This window comes from Mastigoproctus giganteus, chromosome 5 (assembly GCF_048544385.1).
Source record: "Mastigoproctus giganteus isolate SK-2022 chromosome 5, ASM4854438v1, whole genome shotgun sequence".
NCBI lineage: Eukaryota > Metazoa > Arthropoda > Arachnida > Uropygi > Thelyphonidae > Mastigoproctus > Mastigoproctus giganteus.
Genome location: NC_143579.1, coordinates 236,449,659 through 236,472,729, shown reverse-complemented (window position 1 = coordinate 236,472,729; position 23,071 = coordinate 236,449,659). Strand labels below are relative to the sequence as shown.

General features: G+C 35.1%; 1 protein-coding gene across 1 annotated transcript in view; it reads right to left on the bottom strand.

Moving 5' to 3' along the window:
• pont (RuvB-like helicase pontin) overlaps positions 1-23,071 on the bottom strand; it is a 90,935-nt gene that overhangs the window by 43,797 nt on the left and 24,067 nt on the right. Inside the window, 3 exon segments of the mRNA XM_090373824.1 lie at positions 1,857-1,901; positions 2,987-3,144; positions 14,285-14,501. Coding sequence (XP_090229950.1) covers positions 1,857-1,901; positions 2,987-3,144; positions 14,285-14,501 — 420 coding nt within the window.

Here is a 23,071-nt window from a genome sequence, read left to right as displayed (position 1 = left end):
TACAAAGCAGTCCGAACATGTGCCGCAATCAGTCAACATCCTTTTACTTTCCGACTTCAATCTCACAAAACCAACTTTTCTTCTTCCTCATTTATTCATTCAACTGCCGTTTTCTGAAACAACCTTCCTTCATACATATTTCTTGAAAATTACAATCTTGACAAAAGTCTAATGTCAAGAAATATCTTCTTTCATCTTCTCAACCTTCATCCCATGTACGGTACTAAGTACTATAGATTCTAATACGTGTTTGGGGTTTTCATAAAAAAAAAAAAAAAAAAAAAACAAGACAAATACCTAATGTAACACAGCATTAAAACAATATAACATTAAGTGATATCACTTAATGTTATATTGTTTTCACTACATATCACATCTAATTTCCCTCTGAAAGGAATATCATTCAGAAGGAAACTCACACAGTTCAAGCTTCAACTAGTTGATTTTTTTTTTTTTATTACTATACAGGTCTTGACTGTTTGGTTGTCCAACAACTGCAGATCCTCCTCCCTAACGAAATAATTTCAGTATAAAAGGAAAATTTCCAACCATATTATAAATTTCAGAATTCGAATATGGTGTGTTAGATATATACAGAAAGGACAGCAGGAGGAGGAAGGGGGTTATGCTTGTAGTTAAGAAGCACATAAAATCTAAGACAGTGCATCCAGTGGACATGGGTGTCTAGTGCAACAATGGTGAGTCAGTTTGGTGTGATATAAGAACTGGGAAAACAAAACTGAAGGCTTAATGATTGCAATAAGTATAATGAACATCTAAGTCAGTATGTCAATAAACGGAATATGCATGTGAGCAGTGGAAATGCAAGCAGTCATGGGAACACTTTTGCATCCTGAAAAATGCAATTTCAGGTAAGCACAGTTCATAAGCCAGAATCTTCAAGCCACTCTTCCCAAATGATGGTTAATAATGCACATGTACAACAAGAAGAAGAACGTCACCTGGAACTCCTTCAAAATTACTTTGTTCCAACTCTTTGAAGCTTAGGAGTGAACATGGAAGAAAAATTTCTCCAACAAGATGGTGCATGACCACCTATGGAAAATACGGTTCTTCATTTCCTGAAGCAAGGTTTTAACAATAGGATTGTCTCTGATATTCTGAATGATATGGTACTGGCCACCATACTCACAAGATCTGAATCTCTGTGATTATTTCTTGTGGGGATTCCTGAAGGACACTCTATAGGAATAATCCATATATCACTGAAGAACTGAAAGGTGAAATCATAGCTGCTGTGGATTGCATCTCTAAAGAAACACTGGCTGCAGTTATAAACTTAAATCGACATCTGTGAATGGTTCTGGATGTGCAGTGATCACACAATGAACATGTTTTTGTTGAATAATAAACTCCCATGTCTTATGTTTTTAATGACACTAAACCTCATCAGTACCAATACAATGCAACAAAAATTATGGGTATTCAAAACTGTTTGAACCCTTTCTTAATGATCCTGCAAGAATTAAATACTTTGCATAGTTTGTTAAAATATACTTCAGATTAAGTAAATTATCACTTTTAAAGATTTGTACAAAACTCTTTGTCATCAAGTTAAATATATACATTTTGTATTATGTAATGTAAGAGATTATAAACTTTATCCTATTAAAAATACTATTTAAACATGCGAGACCCATCTTTTGCTTAATGATTATGTTCTTAGTGTAATAACTTCGTTATGTCCTAAAATCAAAATTTTATCTGAAAGGTACTCTATTAATTAAAGAAAAGTATGTATGCCTTGCTAACTTCTGCATTGCACAGTGAGAGAAAATGATAAAATAATGGCTTCATAAGTTGTTAATAATGATTCATTTAGGAAGGAGGCTTACCTCTAAATCAAATTCTGTTGAATAAACATCTGACCTTCCTTGTCTCTAAAAGTAAAAAAAAAACAAAATTATCAGATACAATTTCACAGTCGAGTTGTTCTTTAATAAGACACTTCGATAACAAAACACTACTTAAAATAAGCAAAAACCATATAGTAATTTTTCCCAACTTATAAATATCATACACTGTTGAGAAGTAGTTCATTATCAGAAGTGATTTTCCCATTTCATATCATTAAGTTCTGAGTTATATTTGTCCCTTGATATTATGTGGAGTATTAAAGTTGAAGTGCACAATTTAAAGTATTGGTATTATTACTTACTATCTGCCACTAAATTTCATACAAAACAATTAAATACCCCCTTCCCTTAAATACAGTGCTGCAAGTGTACCTAATTCTGGTTGACACCAAAAGTGTGTCGGAGTACAAGTTTTTGTTTATTTTGAATCTTTATTTTTGCTGCAAGTATTTGGGGCAGAAAAGTGTGCTAGAATCTGTTGTCTGCAATTACTTCTTTTTGTCTTAACTGGCATTTGAATGATTATATGTGCCCCTCCCTAACTATTCATCCAAATGTAGGAGTTGGTCACAAAAATTGTGTATGCATTTAAATTAAAAAATCACTACTCATAATTCACAAGTTAAATTTTCTTTATACTCTAGCCAAAACACAGAGTGATTTAAAATTCTTCTACCAAACTTCAGAAACATACTGGGGAGGGAAAAAAATAAAGAAAAAAGTTTTTATAAAGATAAATCCAGAAAGGTCCTTTGATGAATTATTTGAGTGCTTTCTGAATGAAAAGCACTCAAATAATTTTTCATTAATGTAATATTCTTTTTTATATCAAAACCTTTACAAGTGCTTGATATGGCCCACGCTCAATCAAAATTCATGCTTTACATAAATTAATAAGTAATTCCTGAAATGGTGCAAATGCTGTGAACATAGTACTCGAAGGAATCAAGTGTGGTTAACTTAGCAAGAGGACCCACAATTATAAGTAATTTTTTATTTATTGCTGATCCCTCAATATGCTCCTGAAGCTTGTCAGGAGTTGCTTCTGAATCACCCTACTTAAGAAACTACACAAAAAGCATTTGAGCAAATGTGAACTTTTTGATAACCTTAACAGCTCCACTGTTTGCTTCAATATATATAACATCTCCAACTTCAACCTTTTCTCTCTGTAGACTCTCATAAATTATAGGGTCCAACTTCAATTGCTTGGTACCTTTTGCAGTCTTAAGTCCAATAATGACATGACTGACAGTCTTCCCATATCCTGCATAAAATAAAAGTTTTTAATAAGTCAAGATTTCACATTATAACATTTGATATAACTGATTTGATTGATACATTTTATATAATATAATACAGGTGTGACTACATGTCTATAAAAACGAATTCTGCATTTATTACAGTATTTAGTAATCTGAAGAACCTTTGTTCATATACTATAAATATAAAATGTAGCAATATCAAATACAACATGATCTATCTTTCTGCAGAATGGCATTCTGGAAATTTTCCTCCAAATTAATAATTAATTTATTGAATAAAGAGCATTACATTGAATATTAATAACTTAAATATAAAACTTTCTCACAATACTAAGTCAAAAATAAAATGAGAACTTTTTTTTTATATGTGGAAAATAAAGTTCAGTTTATATTTGTATACAGCCGTGATAACCGTACACAATATCCCACATCTACAATACATAGTATATACACAATACCACATATCCAATACTCACCTCTTCAAATGCACAGCATATAATACCCCATATCTGGCACAATAAATTACTAAACCAATGTTACAGACTATGTTTATGGATCATTTGCATGATCCAATCAGCAGGCCAAAGTTGGCCTGATGACAGGATCATGCAGTGATCCATAAACAATTAATAACTTCAATTCTAAATAAAAATTTAAAATAATGAAACTTTGATATAGAATTTGCAGAAATACTCGGAAAAAATATTCTATCAAAACTTATTTTAAAGTGCCATATATAAAAAATTACATAATATCCACAAAAGAATGTCAAGACAAGTTACTTAAAGATAAAGCTATGCACTTCCTTGCACCACCAAGTCAAAAATGAAATATGTAAAAGAGAAGAGTGAAAAGCTTCATCTGGTTATGAAATTAGATTGACAGGATTAAGCGAATGTATACTTGACAACTGTACACAAAAACACAACTTTCTTTTGATGGGAAACAGTGTCCTCTATTTTTATGCCCTTTAATCAATATATTAGACCTAGATACAGGCAAGACAGCCTCCCTTAGTGGAAACGATATTAATTATCATCACAGATTGAGATTAAGATTTTTAATTATGTGTAGGAACCACAATATTTTCCCTAACAGTCTTGCACTCAAATATCCTGCAAAATCTTAAACACAGCACAAAGTAAATTACTTCACTCATCTATAGAAGACCTGGGCTAGCATCAGCATTGCAAATAACAGATATGACAGTATATTAAATGGGAGTGACATATAGCAAATAATATAGCAAGAGGCTTTAAAAATAGACTTTAAAAAATGCCACAAACTTCTTACAACAAAAATTATTCAACGGTAAGGTAAAAAAAAAAAAAGGCTCACCTGACAGCAAATTTAGTTACCTATTTTTTTAGACAACATCAGATGAATTATTCCAATAAAATGGGGCATACCTCAATAACTTTTGCAATTATAATTGTAACCCTAATTTAGTTCTTTTTCCCTACAGATATTAATGATGAAAATCCTGATAACAACCAATACAATGATACAGAACCTAAGAACAATATTAACTCCAACAACAACAACAACAAGCACCTGGCATCAGTAGTAATCAATCTCAGTAAAAAACAGCAAACTAACTAGAAAATTAACATGGTTGGCAAAAGTTTAAATTCCTAACCCACACCTAGTACAATATCTGTGCTCAATCCCAACCTGAATAATAATGAAGACCAGCAAGCTAAAGAAAGCATGAACCCACTCTGAGAAACTGTAATTACAAGAAAATCTATTCAAGTGTAATAACCTTAGCAAAGAAGAATGAACAGCCATTCAGAATCTTGAAAAGGATAAAAACAATTTATATCTTAAAAGTAGATTGGGAGAATCCTACAGCGATTTTAAACACACAAGATTACCAGAAAAATAATCTGTTCTGCAACCAAAACAGAAAGGTAAAATTAAAACTGATGGATTTATTAGAGCAAAAGAAGAATAAAGGTGATTTTTTAAAATCTTTGAACTCCAACAACTGAGCTACTGTATATATTTGCCAGTGTCAAGGTTCATAAACCTGGTTTCCCAGCTCAACTATCATAAGTGGAAGATGGGCCCAAAAATAGTTTGAGAGAAATGTTAGACTCTCAACTTCCCACTGGATACACCAGACCCATTCTCCTCCAAGACAACTTGGATTTCATTGTACTTTCCGTTGGTGAGCTCTATTTTAAATTTAAGGATAAATTCTATGCTCAAAACTCGGTTCAGTATAGTGAACCCTCCCCATGCTAGCAGAAATCTTCTTGACCTATTTGAAAAGCACATTTACAGAGGATCTATTTAAATTTTGGTGACACTATGTGGATGATGTCCTTAGTATAGTCATGGAATGGATACTTCCAAACATTTTCCTGATCTATCAACAATCTTAAAGTTGTTGATCAAATTACTACTATTTCTGGATATTTTTTTGTCCAGAAACCTCATTCGATTGACTTGTTATTCTACAGATAACCATACAGGTGCTGGGTTATTCACCACTTTAAATCACATCATTCTTTTTCTACAAAAATAGCCAAGAGCACTTATTCTCAGAATTCTTGGAGCATACATGGAAAACCTTCAAAAAGAATTACAAATCAGAGAAATAGCTAAGAAAAATGGGTACCCGACAAATGTTATATCTAGCACAGTCAGTCAGGGACCATAACCACAATTTTAGCAGTTTCACGATTTCAAGCAGATAATAAAGCATCCTATATTATTTTCTAACAAACCCAGAGGTCGAGTCTTTCATATTAGATGTGGTTGTAATGGAATCTACATAGAAAAATTCTACCAGAAGGCTTGATGTTAGAGAGGAGGAACACAGAACAGATGTCTATTTAGTTAGTACAGAAAAACTAGATAAGCTTTTCATGCTCTCCAGTGTTATAACATGAAGTTTTAAATGGACCAACTATCTATTCAATATTCTATTGCATAAAAAGTCTATTACCCATGTAAGATGAAATAAACTTATCCCTAACTTTCCCAAAGTTTTGCTTACTCTAGGAATTAATTTTATTAAGAATATTAATTTAAACATATATAGTTACAATGATAATAAAAAAGCAATGTTAAAGTGTCAAGCTAAACAACATAATTCAATTTAGAATATATTCTGCATTTCTCATGAAAGAATATGAGCTATGTTAATATCTACCAGAATTCACTTTTCATAGTAATAAAAGAGGTGCAAGAAGGCACCTAGCATCATTTCCGTTTCACACTTCCTGTTTCAGTTATATAAAAGATGACAATGAAAAAGCTTTAACTTAAACACAGTAATAGTTTGTGATGACTTTTGTGAGTTGGGTCACCATAAAAAAACAACGAAAAAATCTTACTCTATATTTATATTTAGAAATCTGTTCTAAATATTTATATTTAGAACAGATTTCCTACTCTAAGAAATCTGTTCAGAAAATTTTAGAATAAGTTCATTATAATTATAATATTCTGAAATTCTACTTTCATTGATTTGTTATTAGAACTGGCACACAATATACAGTCTTAAAATGTATGCAACATGAAATATATACATATATATAATTATACATATATTTGAATAATGTTTGAAATAGTTGAAAACTGAATCTTTCATAATAAAAAATAATAAAAGGGTAAAGCAAACATCAGAGGCAGCAAAAAGAATATTCCTCTACATCAGGGGTGGCCAACTTAATTTGTGATGCGATTTACTTTTTTTCTTCAAAATGTGCCGCAATCTACTATCTCAAGAATTTCATTGCAAATAGTTAAAAAAGTTAACAACACATATTGAAAAATGTTGTTTATAAATTTTAAAATTAAATACAATTCAGAATTCTTGTTTTAAATTCATACCTATTTAAATTTTTAATTTATGTGAAGTTTGTGTCTTAATGTCATCTGTCAAGCTTTCAAAATCGGGGATATACTGTGATAAGGCCAACTGTAAAGAATCTTCCGTATGCAAGTCTGTAAGAGTAGAGCGATTCTTCGTCTTTGTTTGTTTCAAATACGAAAAGGCCGATTCACATAGATAGGTGGAACCAAAACAGGAATTTAAAAGTTCACTGCATTTTTTTACATTTGGGTACTTTTCTCGGCAAACATATTCCCAAAAGTCTTTTTCTGATTATCGGTTCAAAATGCAACTCGATGAAAATGAACCAGGTATGATATTACACACAGATGTGAGGTGGCCGAGTCGGAGTAAGTTTCTACAGAGAATTTGAAATTTGCAGAATGAAATTAAAAAATTTGTTGATCAAAGGGGAGATGATTATCAGCAGCTACAAGATACAGAGTGGTTGTGTGATGCATCGAGTTGCATCTGGCTTTTAGGAAGATATTGTTTCGCAATGTAATAATTTCATTTTCAAGCAATATTTTCTCCATGTGAAAAATCTCGGCAATTTTTTCTGCAATTTCTGGATAAGAAATATATTGAACTTCAGTTGTTTTAAAATTTCTGAATCTGGTTTTAAAATCATCCACAACTTTCTCAATTTCAGAAACATTTTTCACTATTAAATTCAAAAACAGGATATTTTTGCAAATGACCTTCCATATTTGCAAAATGATATGATTATTTTTCTTTGAGATCCTTAGCCATTGCCAAAAATTTATATTTATATTTAGAAATACTACTAATCATGTCACCCACATTTTTATTTTTTCCTTGTAATTCCAAATTTGGATCACTTAATTTACTGGTAAAATCTGACAAAAAAGCCAGATCACACAACCACTCTGTATCTTGTAGCTGCTGATAATCATCTCCCCTTTGATCAACAAATTTTTTAATTTCATTCTGCAAATTTCAAATTCTCTGTAGAAACTTACTCCAACTCAGCCACCTCACATCTGTGTGTAATATCATATCTGGTTCATTTTCATCGAGTTGCATTTTGAAAAGTCTCCTTTGAAGAGATTGTCTTCTGATGGAATTCATGATTTTGAAAGCTATGTCTATAACACTTTTAATATTCATTCTTTTTCTGGCTAACACTTGTTGGCAGATGATACAGTGGGAACTCTAAAAATCTAGGAATTCATCATCCTTTTGGCACAATGTGATGAATCCGTTAAGTCACTGCTGTCACTGCTTTAGTTCCATCTGTTATTATTGATATGAGCTTAAATAGCGGTAATTTAATTTTTTTCAATAAAATTTTTGAATTCGTTAAATATATCAAGACCTCTAGTTCTTTCTTTTAACGAAACCATACCCAGCAGTTCTTCTCTAGTGGCAGAATCATCGAAAGCCATACAAATGAAAACGAGCAATTGAGCTGTATCATTGACATCTGTACATTCATCCAGTTGTAACGTATAAAAGGACACACAATTAGCAATATCAGCAAGCAAATGTTCGCCCTCATTTTTACTCATTTTTTCGATGTGTCGCATCACAGTATTTCTAGATAATTGCATTTCTTGAAGAGCACTTTTAATTTCATTTTTGTTCTTAAAATTTTCGAAAAGGGAATCTGTTATTTCTAAAAATGCGTCTTTGATGAACTGACCATCAGAAAATGGTTTGCATTTTTTTTGCAAGAAGATGACTCACTTGAAATGATGCTACAGTTACTGCTTTAGATTGTAAATTAGGTGTCACTAATAAATTGTGTTGTGCAAATAATCTGGATTTAAGTTATTTTAATTTATTATTTCTAAGGTCACTATTAGGCGGAAAATCCGATTGGAGTTTACCATGGAGTGTGTTGAAGTGCCTTTCCAAATTTCCTTTTTTGGGTATAGCCACGGAAACACTGCAAATCAAACAACATGTTTCTTTTATCATTAAATGATACGTTTTACTCTTTGATGAAAATGATGCTTTTTACTCTTTTTCGTAGTATTCATTTTAAATCAAAGGGTATTAAATTAACGTATAAATACTGTCCAGTTATTAATATTAAGTAAGCTAAATGAGAATTCGATGCATACACTATGCTGTCCACAATGTAACTGTGCGAATTTTCACTAGACAAGCCTAGCGGCTGTGCAACGACAAACATAGCCATATGATTCAACAGATTTTAATAAGTGTATGCAGTGGGGCACATAATAATAACGTTTAGATTTGACACTTAGAAGTTATAGTATGTCTTAAAGTACTGTTTTATTGGACTAAATTCAAAAAATAGCAAGGGCTTAATTTTTCAGTACAGTCAGTCCTCGTATAACACGTGTTTACATGAATTCAATCATATGCGATTTATAAATAGGGGAACGATATCTTATATAACACGAACCGAATTCGCTTATGCACAATTCGCCTTTGTGTTTACAAGAAATGGCAGTCGAATGCAGAATCACCCCAACCGAATACAACACGATAGGAATGAAGAGAAGATTCTGAAAATGTATTTGTTTTTTATATCAGTGAAGGGGAAACACATTTCACCATAATAACGTAAAAACCAACACAATTCCAGCTATAGGTATAATCGCAAATGCAATTAGATCGAGTTTACTACCAGTTTATAACAGATTCCACTAGCAGAAACGCAACTGGAAATAGTTTTTATTGTTTTATGGTAGTAACCCCTAGAAATGTGCTTTAGTAAAATGTGAGGTGTTAATAGTGTATCTCTGCCTTTACAGTGTTGTTTATTCAGTTGCTACACATGCGCAGCTTTGTTTATGTGTATCAAGCTTACCGCCTTGTTTTGTAATTGTGCTTTATTCCCTAAAAATGAGTAAAATACTTAATTAAAAGGTGTGAAAAGGAAGCATCCTGGTGAAGACACTGCAGATTCAGAGAGAAAAAGAAAAGCAATATCAATAAACAGAGGCGGACTGGGTCAAAAATTCTTACCCGGGAAAATTTATAGTGACCTCATACTATGGTTTATGGCCAAAATCACTCCGGCCTCTGGCCCACCGGCGTTTCCCCGGTAAGGCTTATGGCCAGTTCGCCTCTGTCGATAGAGAAAAAATATGAAATTGTGAAACGCTTTGAGCGAAATGAAAGACCATGTGATATTGCACGTGCTACAGGCCTAAATGAGGCAACGCCGAGAATTACAAAGAATGCAGAGAAAATAAAAACAACTTTCATAGCAGGAACAACTCAGTGTAATTAAAATCCATTAGATTAAGACACAAAGAATTGGAAGAGATGGAACGGCTGTCATCTGTTTGATTTTTGTTTGATAGAAAATCAAACAAAAAACAAGTTTGCTTACGATAGAAGCAAAAGCATTAGCAATATTTTATTGCGTAATAGTCGTAATAAAATGCGTAAGTATTTTATTACGATTATTTATTGTGTTTGGTAATGTTTTGGTTACAAATGTGTGTTCAATCTTGGGTGGTCAGCACCTAACACCATTTTTCCCATAGGGCCTGTTGTTTATATTGCACGATTTTGCATTGCACAAGGGTTTCTAGGAACACAACTATCGTGCTATATGAGGACTGACTGTACTCACCTTGATCGATCTGCAATTGTTATGGTTTGAATGGCAAGAGGTGACTAGCTTTAAGGTGATTGGTTCTTAAATTAAGGGGTGGGTAAATAGTAATTATGATGGAAACGGGATTAAGATATGCGCAATGAAGTAGAAGTGCACTAACTCCGTCCTTGGTTGTCGTTAAACTGGGAATCTCTAAATGGTGGATAATTTATAGATTCCCAATTTAACCCAATTTAATGACAACCAAGGATGGAGTTAGTGCACTTCTACTTCATTGCGCATATCTTAATCCCGTTTCCATCATAATTACTATTTACCAACCCCTTAATTTAAGAACCAATCACCTTAAAGCTAGTCACCTCTTGCCATTCAAACCATAACAATTGCAGATCGATCAAGGTGAGTACTGAAAAATTAAGCCCTTGCTATTTTTTTGCATTTAGATTTGACTAATCTATTTTATATATATATTTAAAATTCGTCGTGATCGACCGAAATTAAAGCCGCGATCGACTTGTTGGTCACCCCTGCTCTACATGATGCTTGAAATATAAAAATAAATTAGAATGAGGATTAAAAAATAATGTCGGTAGCATGGCAAGACAGAAGAGTCAAAATAGTCAAAATTAAACATAACAATCGAACCAACAGGGAGGGCAGAGAAGGGAAACAAGAGTAAAAATATTGCAGCAGAAAATCTCCAAAATCACTTTAAGAAGGATGTAGAGCTGTTGGAACAAGTTCAGAGAAGGGCAACAAGATTAATGAATGGAACGAAGGGTTGCTCTTACAAAGAAAGGCTTAAGTTTTGCAAATTACAGTGTCTGGAGACTAGGCACCGGCGAGGTGATCTGATAGAGGTGTATAAAGCCTTGAATGGTTTGAGCATGCTCAATGCCGATGGGATTCTTCCTCTTGCTCAGAATAATCACCTGAGAGGGCATAAATTCAAATTGAGGAAAGACAGACGTAGGATAGATTTGCGGAAATTTGCCTTTAGCCAGCAAGTAGTTGGTTGGTGGAACAGACTTCCATCCCTTGTTGTGGAAGTTGATAGCCTAAATAAATTTAAGGCCCAGCTGGACAGGTATTTTGAACGAATGGAGGGGTGAAATGGGAGTGGTTTTTTTTTTTTTTTTTTGGCTGATGCTGCATAAGCTTGCTTTCTTGCATCATATGTCTCTACTAATGCTAAAATACAAAGATATTAAAATAATAATTAAATTTTGAATGCCAATTAAATAGAAATTTAATGGCACCCCCTCTGACGGGCACCAGGTCCAAATTTATATGAAATATCACCAACAGAAATGTAAACCAATTACAATAAAATAAAACAAAAATAAACCAAAATAGACTGACCATTAATTCCCCATTTAACAGAGGACCACAAGGCCAATAATGGTCAGAGAATCGCTGCATTTCGATATATATATATATATATAAAAGGAGGGATACATATACTTTGAAAAGTTCATGGCCTGAGTATGAAGGATTTATTTCAGGAGTCTGGTAACATGTTACTTTTCAACAAAGTCTCCTTTGAAGTCAATACACTTCTGCCAACAATGCACTGATTCCAGTTATGAAGACATTTTCTTTTGGGCTTCTAGGAGTGCACCACTGCAGCAATGACATCATTGCCAGTGGGAAAATGAATGTCACCCAGATATTTTTTTCAATTAGGAAAGAGGTAAAAGTCCGATGATGCTAGAGCTAATGAATACAGGGAATAGTCCAAGATTTCAAGACTGGCTCATGCAGTGCAGCCATGGCAATGACAGAGTTGTGAGCAGGCTGATTGTTCTGGTGGAACAAAGCTTCTCTGCTCAGTTTTCCTCATTATTTGTCTTTGATTTTTTTATGAAAACACCTCACAAGGTCCATGTAATATGCACCTGTGACTGTCTGGCCCTTTTGAAGGTAATCCATTAGTAACACTCCATCAGCATCCCAAAAAACTGATGCCATCACCTTGCCAGCAGAAGGAATCAACTTGGCTTTCTTTGGAGGGAGGGGGGAGAGGGCTGTGTCTCCACTATTTGACTGCTACTTTGTTTTTCTGAAAATGATGGGGCCACGTCCATCCAGGGTCACAAACATTGTAAGGGAATTTGCTAGATCTACTTGCAAATGTTCGCTTGACCCGACAACATTCGTGTCAACAACTTTTGGACCCATCATGCTGACTTTTTCATAGCGAGAACCTCTGTTATTATGTTACACACATTCAGATGAGATGTCCAAGCTACTGGTAATGTACCAAACTGTCACTTGTCAATCTCACCACCAGAGCATGAACAGGGTCAACAACTTCTGGAGTGATGGATGCTGCAGGTCTCATAGCATCTCCCTCCCTTGTTTAAATTTTGCCGCCCACCTCCTAACCATGAAATAGGAAGGGGACATCCTCTCCTACTCCTGCAATCACATCCTCATGAATTGCTTCTGCCATTAGTCGCTTTCATCTTCAAATATTGGATGATTGCACAGTAACTGGTTTTGCCCATCTTTCCTCATTCACACAACTTTGTTGACTTCAAATATTGGATGATTGCACAGTAACTGATTTTGTCCATCTTTCCTCATTCACACAACTTTGTTGACTTCAAGACTTGTAATTAAAAAATACAGTTGATTCCGGTTACTTGGAACACATCGGGACTAGTGCATTTTGGCCCAATTAAGCGGCTACTCCAATTATCCGAAGTTTCACATAAAAAAGTTAAAAATACAACGGACAACCCCCACTTTACAATTGGTTCACTATACAATCAAATCACGTTACGATGGAGTCACCATAGTAAAATACCATTCACTATACAATGTGTAGTAAGCGCCGGTCATTGTAATCACGTTTGTGAATTGAATTTTAATTCTATTAAACAGCAATTCTAATTAGCGAAAATAGGAGGAATATTACCCACAGGCTATATAAGTAAAGAAATATTAAGCACAAATTTACCCTTTACTACCTTACCAATTAAAAAATTAAATGATATGTGAAAATCGGAAGAATATACATGATAATCGGAATAATTAATATGTACATATTAACTAGTTGACATTTCTGTTCACTGACATTTGTGGGTGAGGGTTAAAATTTAAAACAGTAAAAAAATAAACAATCAATAACAAAGAACACAGCACACACAAGATTTCAAGTAACACTATACGTGCAAGTGAGAATGGAGTAGAAGTGTAAACACATTTCCCCATAATAACCTACAGAACTGCAGTTTCCGGTATTATCGTAAATTCAATAAGATCGAGTTTACTATCCGTTTATGATAGATTACACTAACAGAAAAGCCCAATAAACAGGTGACTGCTAATTGTTTTTATTGTTTTATAGTTGTGACCTCCAGAAATCCAACCGAACCACGTGGTACGGTCGGAGACAATTGTAGGGTAATCTCCAGTGCTGCGGTCTCCTGCTCCAATTAAACGGCATGTTGTCCCAATTAAGCGAAGTAAACCCTGGCTATTTTCTTTATTGGGTTCTGTTTTTTAAGATTTTCCCTAAATAAACAGCTGCTCTGATTAACCGATGGCCCAAATAACCAGAATCCACTGTACATTATTGAAACTGCATGAAATTTGGTGGGTTACTATTTGAAATGTTATACATTAGGTATTAACACTGTGCCTCTTCCCTTTCATACTCTGGCCATGAATTTTTCAAACTCCATTTGTAAAGCCAAACAACAATATAAAAGAAACATCATACCTCCCACTGGATTTTCTGTTTCACAAGGTGTTAGTTCTGTAACTTCTCCTTCATAAACTTCTTTATTTTCTTTAATTCTAAGTCCTATTGCTCGTCTAAAATTTTCCATCAACACTTCAGTCTTTTTCACCTCAGAAGAATATACTTCACTACCAATCATTGGACAAAACGGTACTTTTGTACCAAGTTCTTGGGCAATGGCCAATGCAACAGCTGTCTGAAAGTATAAAGTTGAATATACAATATCAGCACCCATAAAGTTAATCACTGTTCAACAATAAAACTTTCTAAAAACAAATCACAGCTAAAATCCATGTCTTAAATTCAGTCAATAATAATAAATAATAAAATAAATATCTATTTATTCTCTAGATGGAAGAGGCCAGGTATTAACAGGAGTGTAAAAGCTGTTACTGACTTCAACCATTAAATAATGAACTCACACAAAAAAAAAAAATGCACACACACACTGGCCCAAAGGTTTAAAGACTTCTGTCATATCACAAAGAACAAAAACAATAAATAGTACATAATGCAACAAGTACCTCAAATAATGCATTGCAAAAAGAGAGTCACAGACGGACTATGAATAATGCTTCACAGACCATGGGGCCACTAGAATGTCCGTATATACAGCGGCAGACAAAAAACTGCATCACATGTGAATTTGGCAAATAATGTGTTTTGCGCTGCATTGTGGGTTGCAGAAATGTTCGAAATGCATTTGTTAGATATGATATATATATATATATATATATATATATATATGAAATCCAATAAAAAGACTGCACCTGATATATCTAATTGCCTTAGGGAAAATGCATAATTAATGCATTTTCCCTAAGGGTAAAATGCATAATTAATGCATTTTCCCTAAGGGTAAAATGCATAATTAATGGAAATATGAGAAATCTGCAAATGGCAATCATAACAACCAAACATACATTTTATTGCATTTACAAGTTCACGTAGTGGTTTTCAACTAGGGTGCCGCAACAACATTCTTGGGGTGCCGTGTAATTTCGGTTTAAGTTACTTAAAGTTATTATTATTATTATTATTTATTTTTTGAAATGTATACATTTAGTTCATTATAAAAAGGTGTACAGTATCCATTGTACCGTATCTTTTTAATTTTGTGGTGATCTGTAATTGATCTTTATTTAGTACCTCTATATAAAGAATAAAATTATTATATAGGTATTATATTAAAAGGTCGAAAACCACTGTGTTAGGTGTTTCTTTTGGCCTAGGAGTGCCGTGAACCGAGAAAGTTCGGGAACCTCTGAGTTAACATAATAGTATTACGTACTGTAAATCAGCAAAATAAATCCTCAATATTTTGTTGTTCCTCCTCGAGCTGCAATTACAGCCTTGCAACGATCTGGCATAGAGTTAATCAACTTCTGGATATACGGTTGCCCAATTTCGTGGTACCACACCCTTACAATGCTTTCCTGCAGCTGAATCTTACTTGTTCGCTTCTTCTGAGCAATTTTAGATGACATTATGTACCAGCAATTTTCAATAGGGTTCAAATCTGGACTGTTGAAGAGCCAGTCCAACACTAATGCCAGCATTTTTGAGGTATGACTGCACTAAGGGAGAAAAACGAGGGAAAACATTGATGTAAGTATGTTTTAAGCCTTGTGAGACAAGAAGACAAACCCATCATTAAATCTAAATATCATAAAACTTACCAATTTTACTGTGTGGCAAGGTGCTGAGTCCTGTTGAAAAATGCAGTTTTGGACATCTGCGTGGTGATCCCTAATAATGGGTTTCAGGCACTCCTCCAAGATAGCAGTATATGTACATTTCTGCATTCACCATTCTGTTAATACATTAATTCACCAGATCTCTTTCCTTGTTATGCATCCCCGGACGATCTGACCGGCGGGGAACTTTACAGTTGGTGTTATGCAGGCAGGATGGTATGCCTCTGATTTTTATCTTCTGACATATTGCTTCCCATCCAAACCATGCAGGTTGAATTTCGATTCGTCAGAAAAGATGGCGGTGTCCCATTGCTCTTTTGTCCATGAAACATATGTTTTAGCCCAAGCAAGTTGCTTCTTCCTCATTTGTTGGGTCAACAAAGGCTTCTTCTTCTTGGGCTGATAGGCATGCAGACCACATTCTGAAAGCCATCTTTGGATAGTTCGTGCACTTGTTTCAACACCAGAGGCCATCTCAAAGTCCAGTTTTAGATCAGGAGCCTTAGCATGGCGATTATGAAGTTTCAAATATCGATCTTGGGAAGGCGTGGTCACTCTCTTACGGCCTGATCCAGGTCTTCTCTTCACATCACCGGTTTCATGCTTTAATTTCAGCACCAGGATACTGGTGACTGGTTTAATCCCTTCCCGGAACATTTTTTCCCTGAAAATGTGCCAGGTGAAAGTGACTCTTGCACTGCTTCTATTGGAATGAGCCGCAGCCTGGAAAACAAGATGCAGGATATTTCAGAGACTGCTGGGAGTCATTGCGGTACAACTAAACACATGGATAATGTTAGGGTAGCTAAGATTTTTTTTTTTTTTTTTTTTGATTTGGTAGTTGTTGGCGCATCGGCTTCTGTGGCCATATTGCACCTCCCAAGGTTTTTGCAGTACTTTGATCCAAGCCCGAGGCGGGAATCGAACCCGCGACCTTTGGGTTGCCGGGCAGGTACTTTACCCACTCGGCTAGCCCGGTCGGCTAGGGTAGCTAAGAATAGGAACAGGTGCATGTATACTTGCATGTACACCAATGCTAGGAGTTTGGTAAATAAATTTGATGAATTTGAGGTATTGCTCAAAACATCAAAGGCAGATATTGTTGGGATATCAGAGACGTGGTGTCACACAGATATAAGAAATGCAGAACTGGAATTTGGGGAGTACAATGTGTACAGAAAGGATAGGAAGGGAGAAGGGGTTACATTATTAGTTAAGAAACACATAAAATCCAAGGAAGTGAAGCCAGTTGACATCGCTGGACAGTGCAGTGTCAAGTCACTTTGGTGTGACATAAGCATGGGAGATCAAAATTGAGAGTACGAGTGTGCTATAGGCCTAATGACTCTGATGAATATAATAAGAAACTGTACAGGGAAATAGAGTGGGCCAGTAAATCAGAAAGTCTTATAATGGGGGATTTTAATTTCCCAGATATTGACTGGAATTTGTGGGTTGGTCACTCACACACTAGCAAAGCTTTTGTGGATTTACTGGATGATTGTTTTCTACATCAGGATGTTCGGGAGGCAACTAGAGGGAGTAATACTCTTGATCTGATTATCAGTAGTGATTCTTCATGCATTAAGAATCTGCAGATAAAGGAACCACTAGGTGGCAGTGATCACAGTGTGCTGAAGTGGGATTTACTCAAAGAGGTAACTACCATCAGGGGTAAAGGGAAGGGTTTTTACTTTTGTAAAGGCGACTACGATGGTCTGAGACAGTATTTAAATTCTATACAGTGGGACCAACTGATGATGTTACCAACAGCAAATTCAAAATGGGAAGCTTTCAAAGAACTTATCTTGGAAGCTACTAGACTTTACATACTAACTAAAGAATATTGTTCAAGGTTTAGGCCTAAATGGATGCCAGATGAACTAATGAGACATATGGCAGAGAAGAAAAATGCATGGGATACATATAAATTAATGGGTGACATGGAAGCCTATGATAGATATAAGCTGGTCTGTAACCAAGTCACAAAGGAGATTAGGCAGGCAAAGGCAGATTATGAGAAATCCTTGGCAAAGGATGCAAAGAAAAACAGGAAAGAGTTCTTTACCTATTTAAACTCAAGAAGGAAAGGGATAAATCAGATTGGTCCACTGGATATTGATGGTTCAACAGTTGAGGATCCTGCTCAGGTGGCTAACAAACTAAACGAGTATTTTGCATCTACATTCACACATGAAGAGTTATTCAGGAAGGGGAATGCCAGAGGTGAAGTAAACTCTGGCAGAGAGCTAGATGATTTTGTAATAACTGAGAGGAAAGTGGAGGAGAAATTGTTGAGGATAAACATAAAAAAGGCACTCAGGGTGGATGGGATCTATCCAGTTATATTAAAGGAGGGAGCAAAGGAAGTAAGCAAACCCTTAGCCATAATTACGAGAGCTTCTTTGGACTCAGGGGAGGTACCCATAGACTGGAGATGTGGAAATGTGACCCCAATTCACAAAGGAGGATCAAAGGCTGACACAAGTAATTATAGACCTGTTAGTTTAACTTCTGTTCCAGGAAAATTAATGGAGGCGCTGGTTAAAGAAGCACTGCAGGATCATCTAGACAAGACTTCAGTTACAGCTCGGACACAGCATGGTTTTGTTAAGGGAAAGTCTTGCCTGACCAATTTGATTGGCTACTATGATGCAATCACAAAAGAACTGGATGCAGGGAATAACTTCTTTGATATTATATATTTGGATCTTAGAAAGGCTTTTGATACTGTTGCACGTGGAAGACTGCTGCACAAATTGGAGCAGTGTGGCATTGGAGGCAAATTGCTGCTATGGATAAAGGGATGGTTGAGGGGGAGAAGACAGAGTGGTAATCAATGGACACTGCTCATTGTGGACTAACGTTATTAGTGGAGTGTCCATTATTGTTTTCTGTATTTATAAATGATATTGATGATGGTATATCAAGCTTAATGTCCAAGTTTTCAGACGATACAAAGGTTGGCAGGGTTGTTAAGGACACTACTGATGCTATGCTGCTGCAACTGGATCTGGAAAGGTTGAGCAGATGGGCTGAGAGGTGGCAAATGAAGTTTAACATCGACAAATGTAAAGTACTACATATGGGAAACAGTAACCCCAGAGCAACATATCAACTCTGTGGTACTACATTGACAGTGGTAGAGAATAAAAAGGACCTGGGGGTAATTGTGCAGGCAGATATGAAATTCTCTGAGCAGTGCAGACAGGCTGCAAGAGTAGCTCATGGTGTCTTGTCAATGATATACAGGAATTTTTCTAGCAGGAATAAGGAGGTGATTATTCCCTTGTATAAGGCAATGGTCAGGCCACACCTTGAGTACTGTATACAGGTCTGGAGGCCTCATTTCAAGAAGGATGTAGAGCTGCTGGAACGAGTACAGAGAAGGGCAACAAGATTAGTGAATGGAACAAAGGGTTGTTCTTACGAAGAAAGGCTTAAGTTTTGCAAATTACAGTGTCTGGAGACTAGGAACCGGTGAGGTGATCTGATAGAGGTGTATAAAGCCTTGAATGGTTTGAGCATGCTCAATGCTGATGGGATTCTTCCTCTTGCTCAGAATAATCACCTGAGAGGGCATAAATTCAAATTGAGGAAAGACAGATATAGGATAGGTGTACGGAAATTTGGCTTTAGCCAGCGGGTAGTTGGTTGGTGGAACAGGCTTCCATCCCTTGTTGTGGAAGTTGATAGCCTAAATAAATTTAAGGCTCAGCTGGACAGGTATTTCGAACGAATGGAGGGGTGAAATGGGAGTGGTTTTTTTTTTTTTTTGGTTGATATATAAGTACTACATATGGGAAACAGTAACCCCATATTTTAATCTGTAAAATAAGCTTGCTTTCTTGCATCATATGCCTCTACTAATGCTAATGCTAATAACGAATTGACTTTTTTTATTTTACAGATTAAAAGTATGCGTCATGCTAATACTCATTGTATAGTTTTTTGTGGTTTTTTATAAATTTTTTAGTAGAAAATATATGGGAGTAATTAACCCATTTTGGCTATCCCAAGTAATCTCATGTATGCCAAAAAAGTAAGCAAATTATACAGATTTTTTAAAATAAATTAGCGCTTGAACTAAAAGAAAGGAACAGAAAAACACTCTTCCCTACTCGTTATATAAATAAATTTAAAAAATCAAGTGGAACACACAAGCGATAATTGTGAACTAACTACATTCTGACACACGGCTGCTGCAAATGGATAGTTGAGGTAAGCATCGCTAACTGGTGGCAGTTCAAGAGGGCGCCGAAATATTTTTCGATATTGTTTTCTAATTGGTTATTGCTTTTCGGTATTCAGCATTTAAGACGGCAAATTTTATTTTGCTTACTGGCAGCACATAGGAATGCGTGCTACTCTTCTGACATTGCTGTACAATTAGTAAATATAAGTAAAATGAAAGCCAGTCATCTGCTGCCAGTTGTAAGAAAATCCAGAGAAATTATCTTTTCAATTTCCAGTTTTCGGGGATTTATCTGGCTAATGCAAAATTAGCCAAATATATTCCCAAGAAAATACGTTTCAATCGTAAATTTGGAGGTATTATTGTTTGCTTTGGGTATTATTGTATCCCGAGATATTTCGTGTAGTTCCGTGTAGTTAAAACTAAAAACGAGATATCTCGGGATAATCCATAAAGGGTTTAGTTAAGCAGCCTATTTTATCAGCATTAGCACGCATGGGGCTTTCTATGCGTGCATACTTTCTACATAATCACTTTTTTTTTCTTGGTGTCAACTGAACATATGGAGCCATGCTTACACCTTGCAAAACAGGATACTGATGAGCGTGTATTTGCTTTCTATGCGTGCATACTTTCTACATAATAATTTTTTTTCTTGATGTCAACTGAACATATGGAGCCATGCTTACACTTTGCAAAACAGGATACTGATGAGCGTGTATATCCTTCCAATGCCGTATTTATAGAAACGGCGGATGCAATATCTTGCAATTACTGTCTGATGCAATAGAAGCATTGTCTGACACAATACCTTTGCTTTGCAACAAACAATATCTTATACGTTTCACAAATGTTACTTTTCTTAAGGTAATGCAGTTTTTTTGTCCGCCACTGTATATGTATGTAATGATAAGTTAAGAATAATAAGTAATGGCATTAAGTAAGAAATATTTAAAATAAGACACTTCTCCGCATGAAGTATTTTAATAAATTTATTGGTATGCAAAGGACAATCGGTACAACTATACTCCAAACAATCCCAACAACTAAATAAATTGGCAAAGTTTCAGATTTCAATATTGGAATCCATCTTCATTCCTACATTTTTAAGTTTGGGAGGAGTTAAAAACTTGACCATGAGAGATCAAATTCTACCACTGGGAGGGGGAGACCAAACTATCATGTTGAAATCAGTATGATACAGATTTTAAAGATTTTTAATGATTTAAAATAAGTGTCTTATTTTAAATCTTTAAAACACACTAAACCATGTAACAAATACAATAAATCCCTGCTGCTGCAGTTAATGTCAAACTTGGCAAGGTATTATTTTGCTCTGCTCTTATGCACCAAGTTGCCTAATATTCTAAATAAAAATAATATAAAATATAAATAAGGAAATACTAGGCAACATTTGCTTTCAGCAGTGCAAATGTACAACTGAAGGTATTTTATTTTATTCTGAATATCAGGTGGCTTGGTACACAGGAGCAGAATTGCACCTTGACAAGTTTAACTTTAACTGCAGCAAGAATTTGCTGTATTTGTTACGCAGTTTAGTGTCTTCCTTTTTTTTCCATAAATCTTATTTATTCTTTCATCTTTTTTGGCTCTTGGTCAAAATTTGGTAATCAGAAACTCAGGTACAATGAAGTTACCAAAAGTATATTCTACATAATCACTTCAATACATTTAATTTAAAAATAAAATAAAGTAATATAAAATAATAAGAAAAAATGGATAGAAGTGCAACACAGCATGGGAAAATTTTTATGTGGAGTATCGTCAACAGCTGAAGACAATACTCCACATAGGAAATGTGAGGGTAAAGGCTTTTCAATTTCCAGTTTTCTGAAAAATCATATACCCTGTAACATACTGCCAGTGAATCAAGAACAAACAGTGCTGAATAGCAATAATTGGGAATAAAGTTCCAATTACTGCTACAGAACACTTTTATTAAACATTACGATTGGAATTTTAGTTTATATATCATACCTTGAATTAAAAAAAAAAAAAAAAAAAAAAGCAGAATGTTCGCACAATGCAAATTGCACAAGAAACCATTAATAAAGTTCAAAAATTGTCTCAAGGGTGGTATAGTTCAAATCTGTGTATGGGAGTGCTTTACAGAGGAACCAATTATGCCAAAAACAGCTAAATAGAATTCCTCTATACAGTCAACTGTCGAGGGACACCGTGTCTCTCTGATGATGACAGCATAAAGGCAAATGCTCTGTAGAAATGAATACAACTATCCATGTAGCCATCATAAAGTAACTAATATTGTTTTTAATTGGATAACATCACCCACTAAACAAATCCATTATCCATTAAAAACTGGAGGCAATGCTGTGGCTGATTCCATAACATAATGGTTCATCATCAGACAGCAGATAGACCTCTTTGCAACCTTGTGTCAAGTGGTGAATGGAAGAAAACTTCCAACTGGAAACTTAACTTATGTTATATGAGGTTAAATCCTCATAGAAAAGTTGTGTGAGGCCAATATTAGCTCCTCAAGTTTTTAATGTTATCTGATTAAAAAATGGGGCTTAGAGGGGAACAGGTATTCTGTGTTATCAGACACTCAGTCTAAAACACTGATGGATCCAATATCTTTCTATTACAGAAGATTTAGGAGAAGTCCAGTTGGCCTGCCTCCCTAAAATCCACTCATGCACACCTTCTCGATGGTAAGCCCTGTTATGTCACTTAGGTGGCAATGAACGTGTAGAGTGGTTCTCTTCAAGACGCCTGGTCAGCGGGAAGAGGAAAAGACCAAACCCTCCAGCATATGACAGCACGGTGAAATAAATGGCCCTCAGTCCCCAGCGGCTTTCACTCCCCCTCTTAAGGCAGCAAGAGGATCAG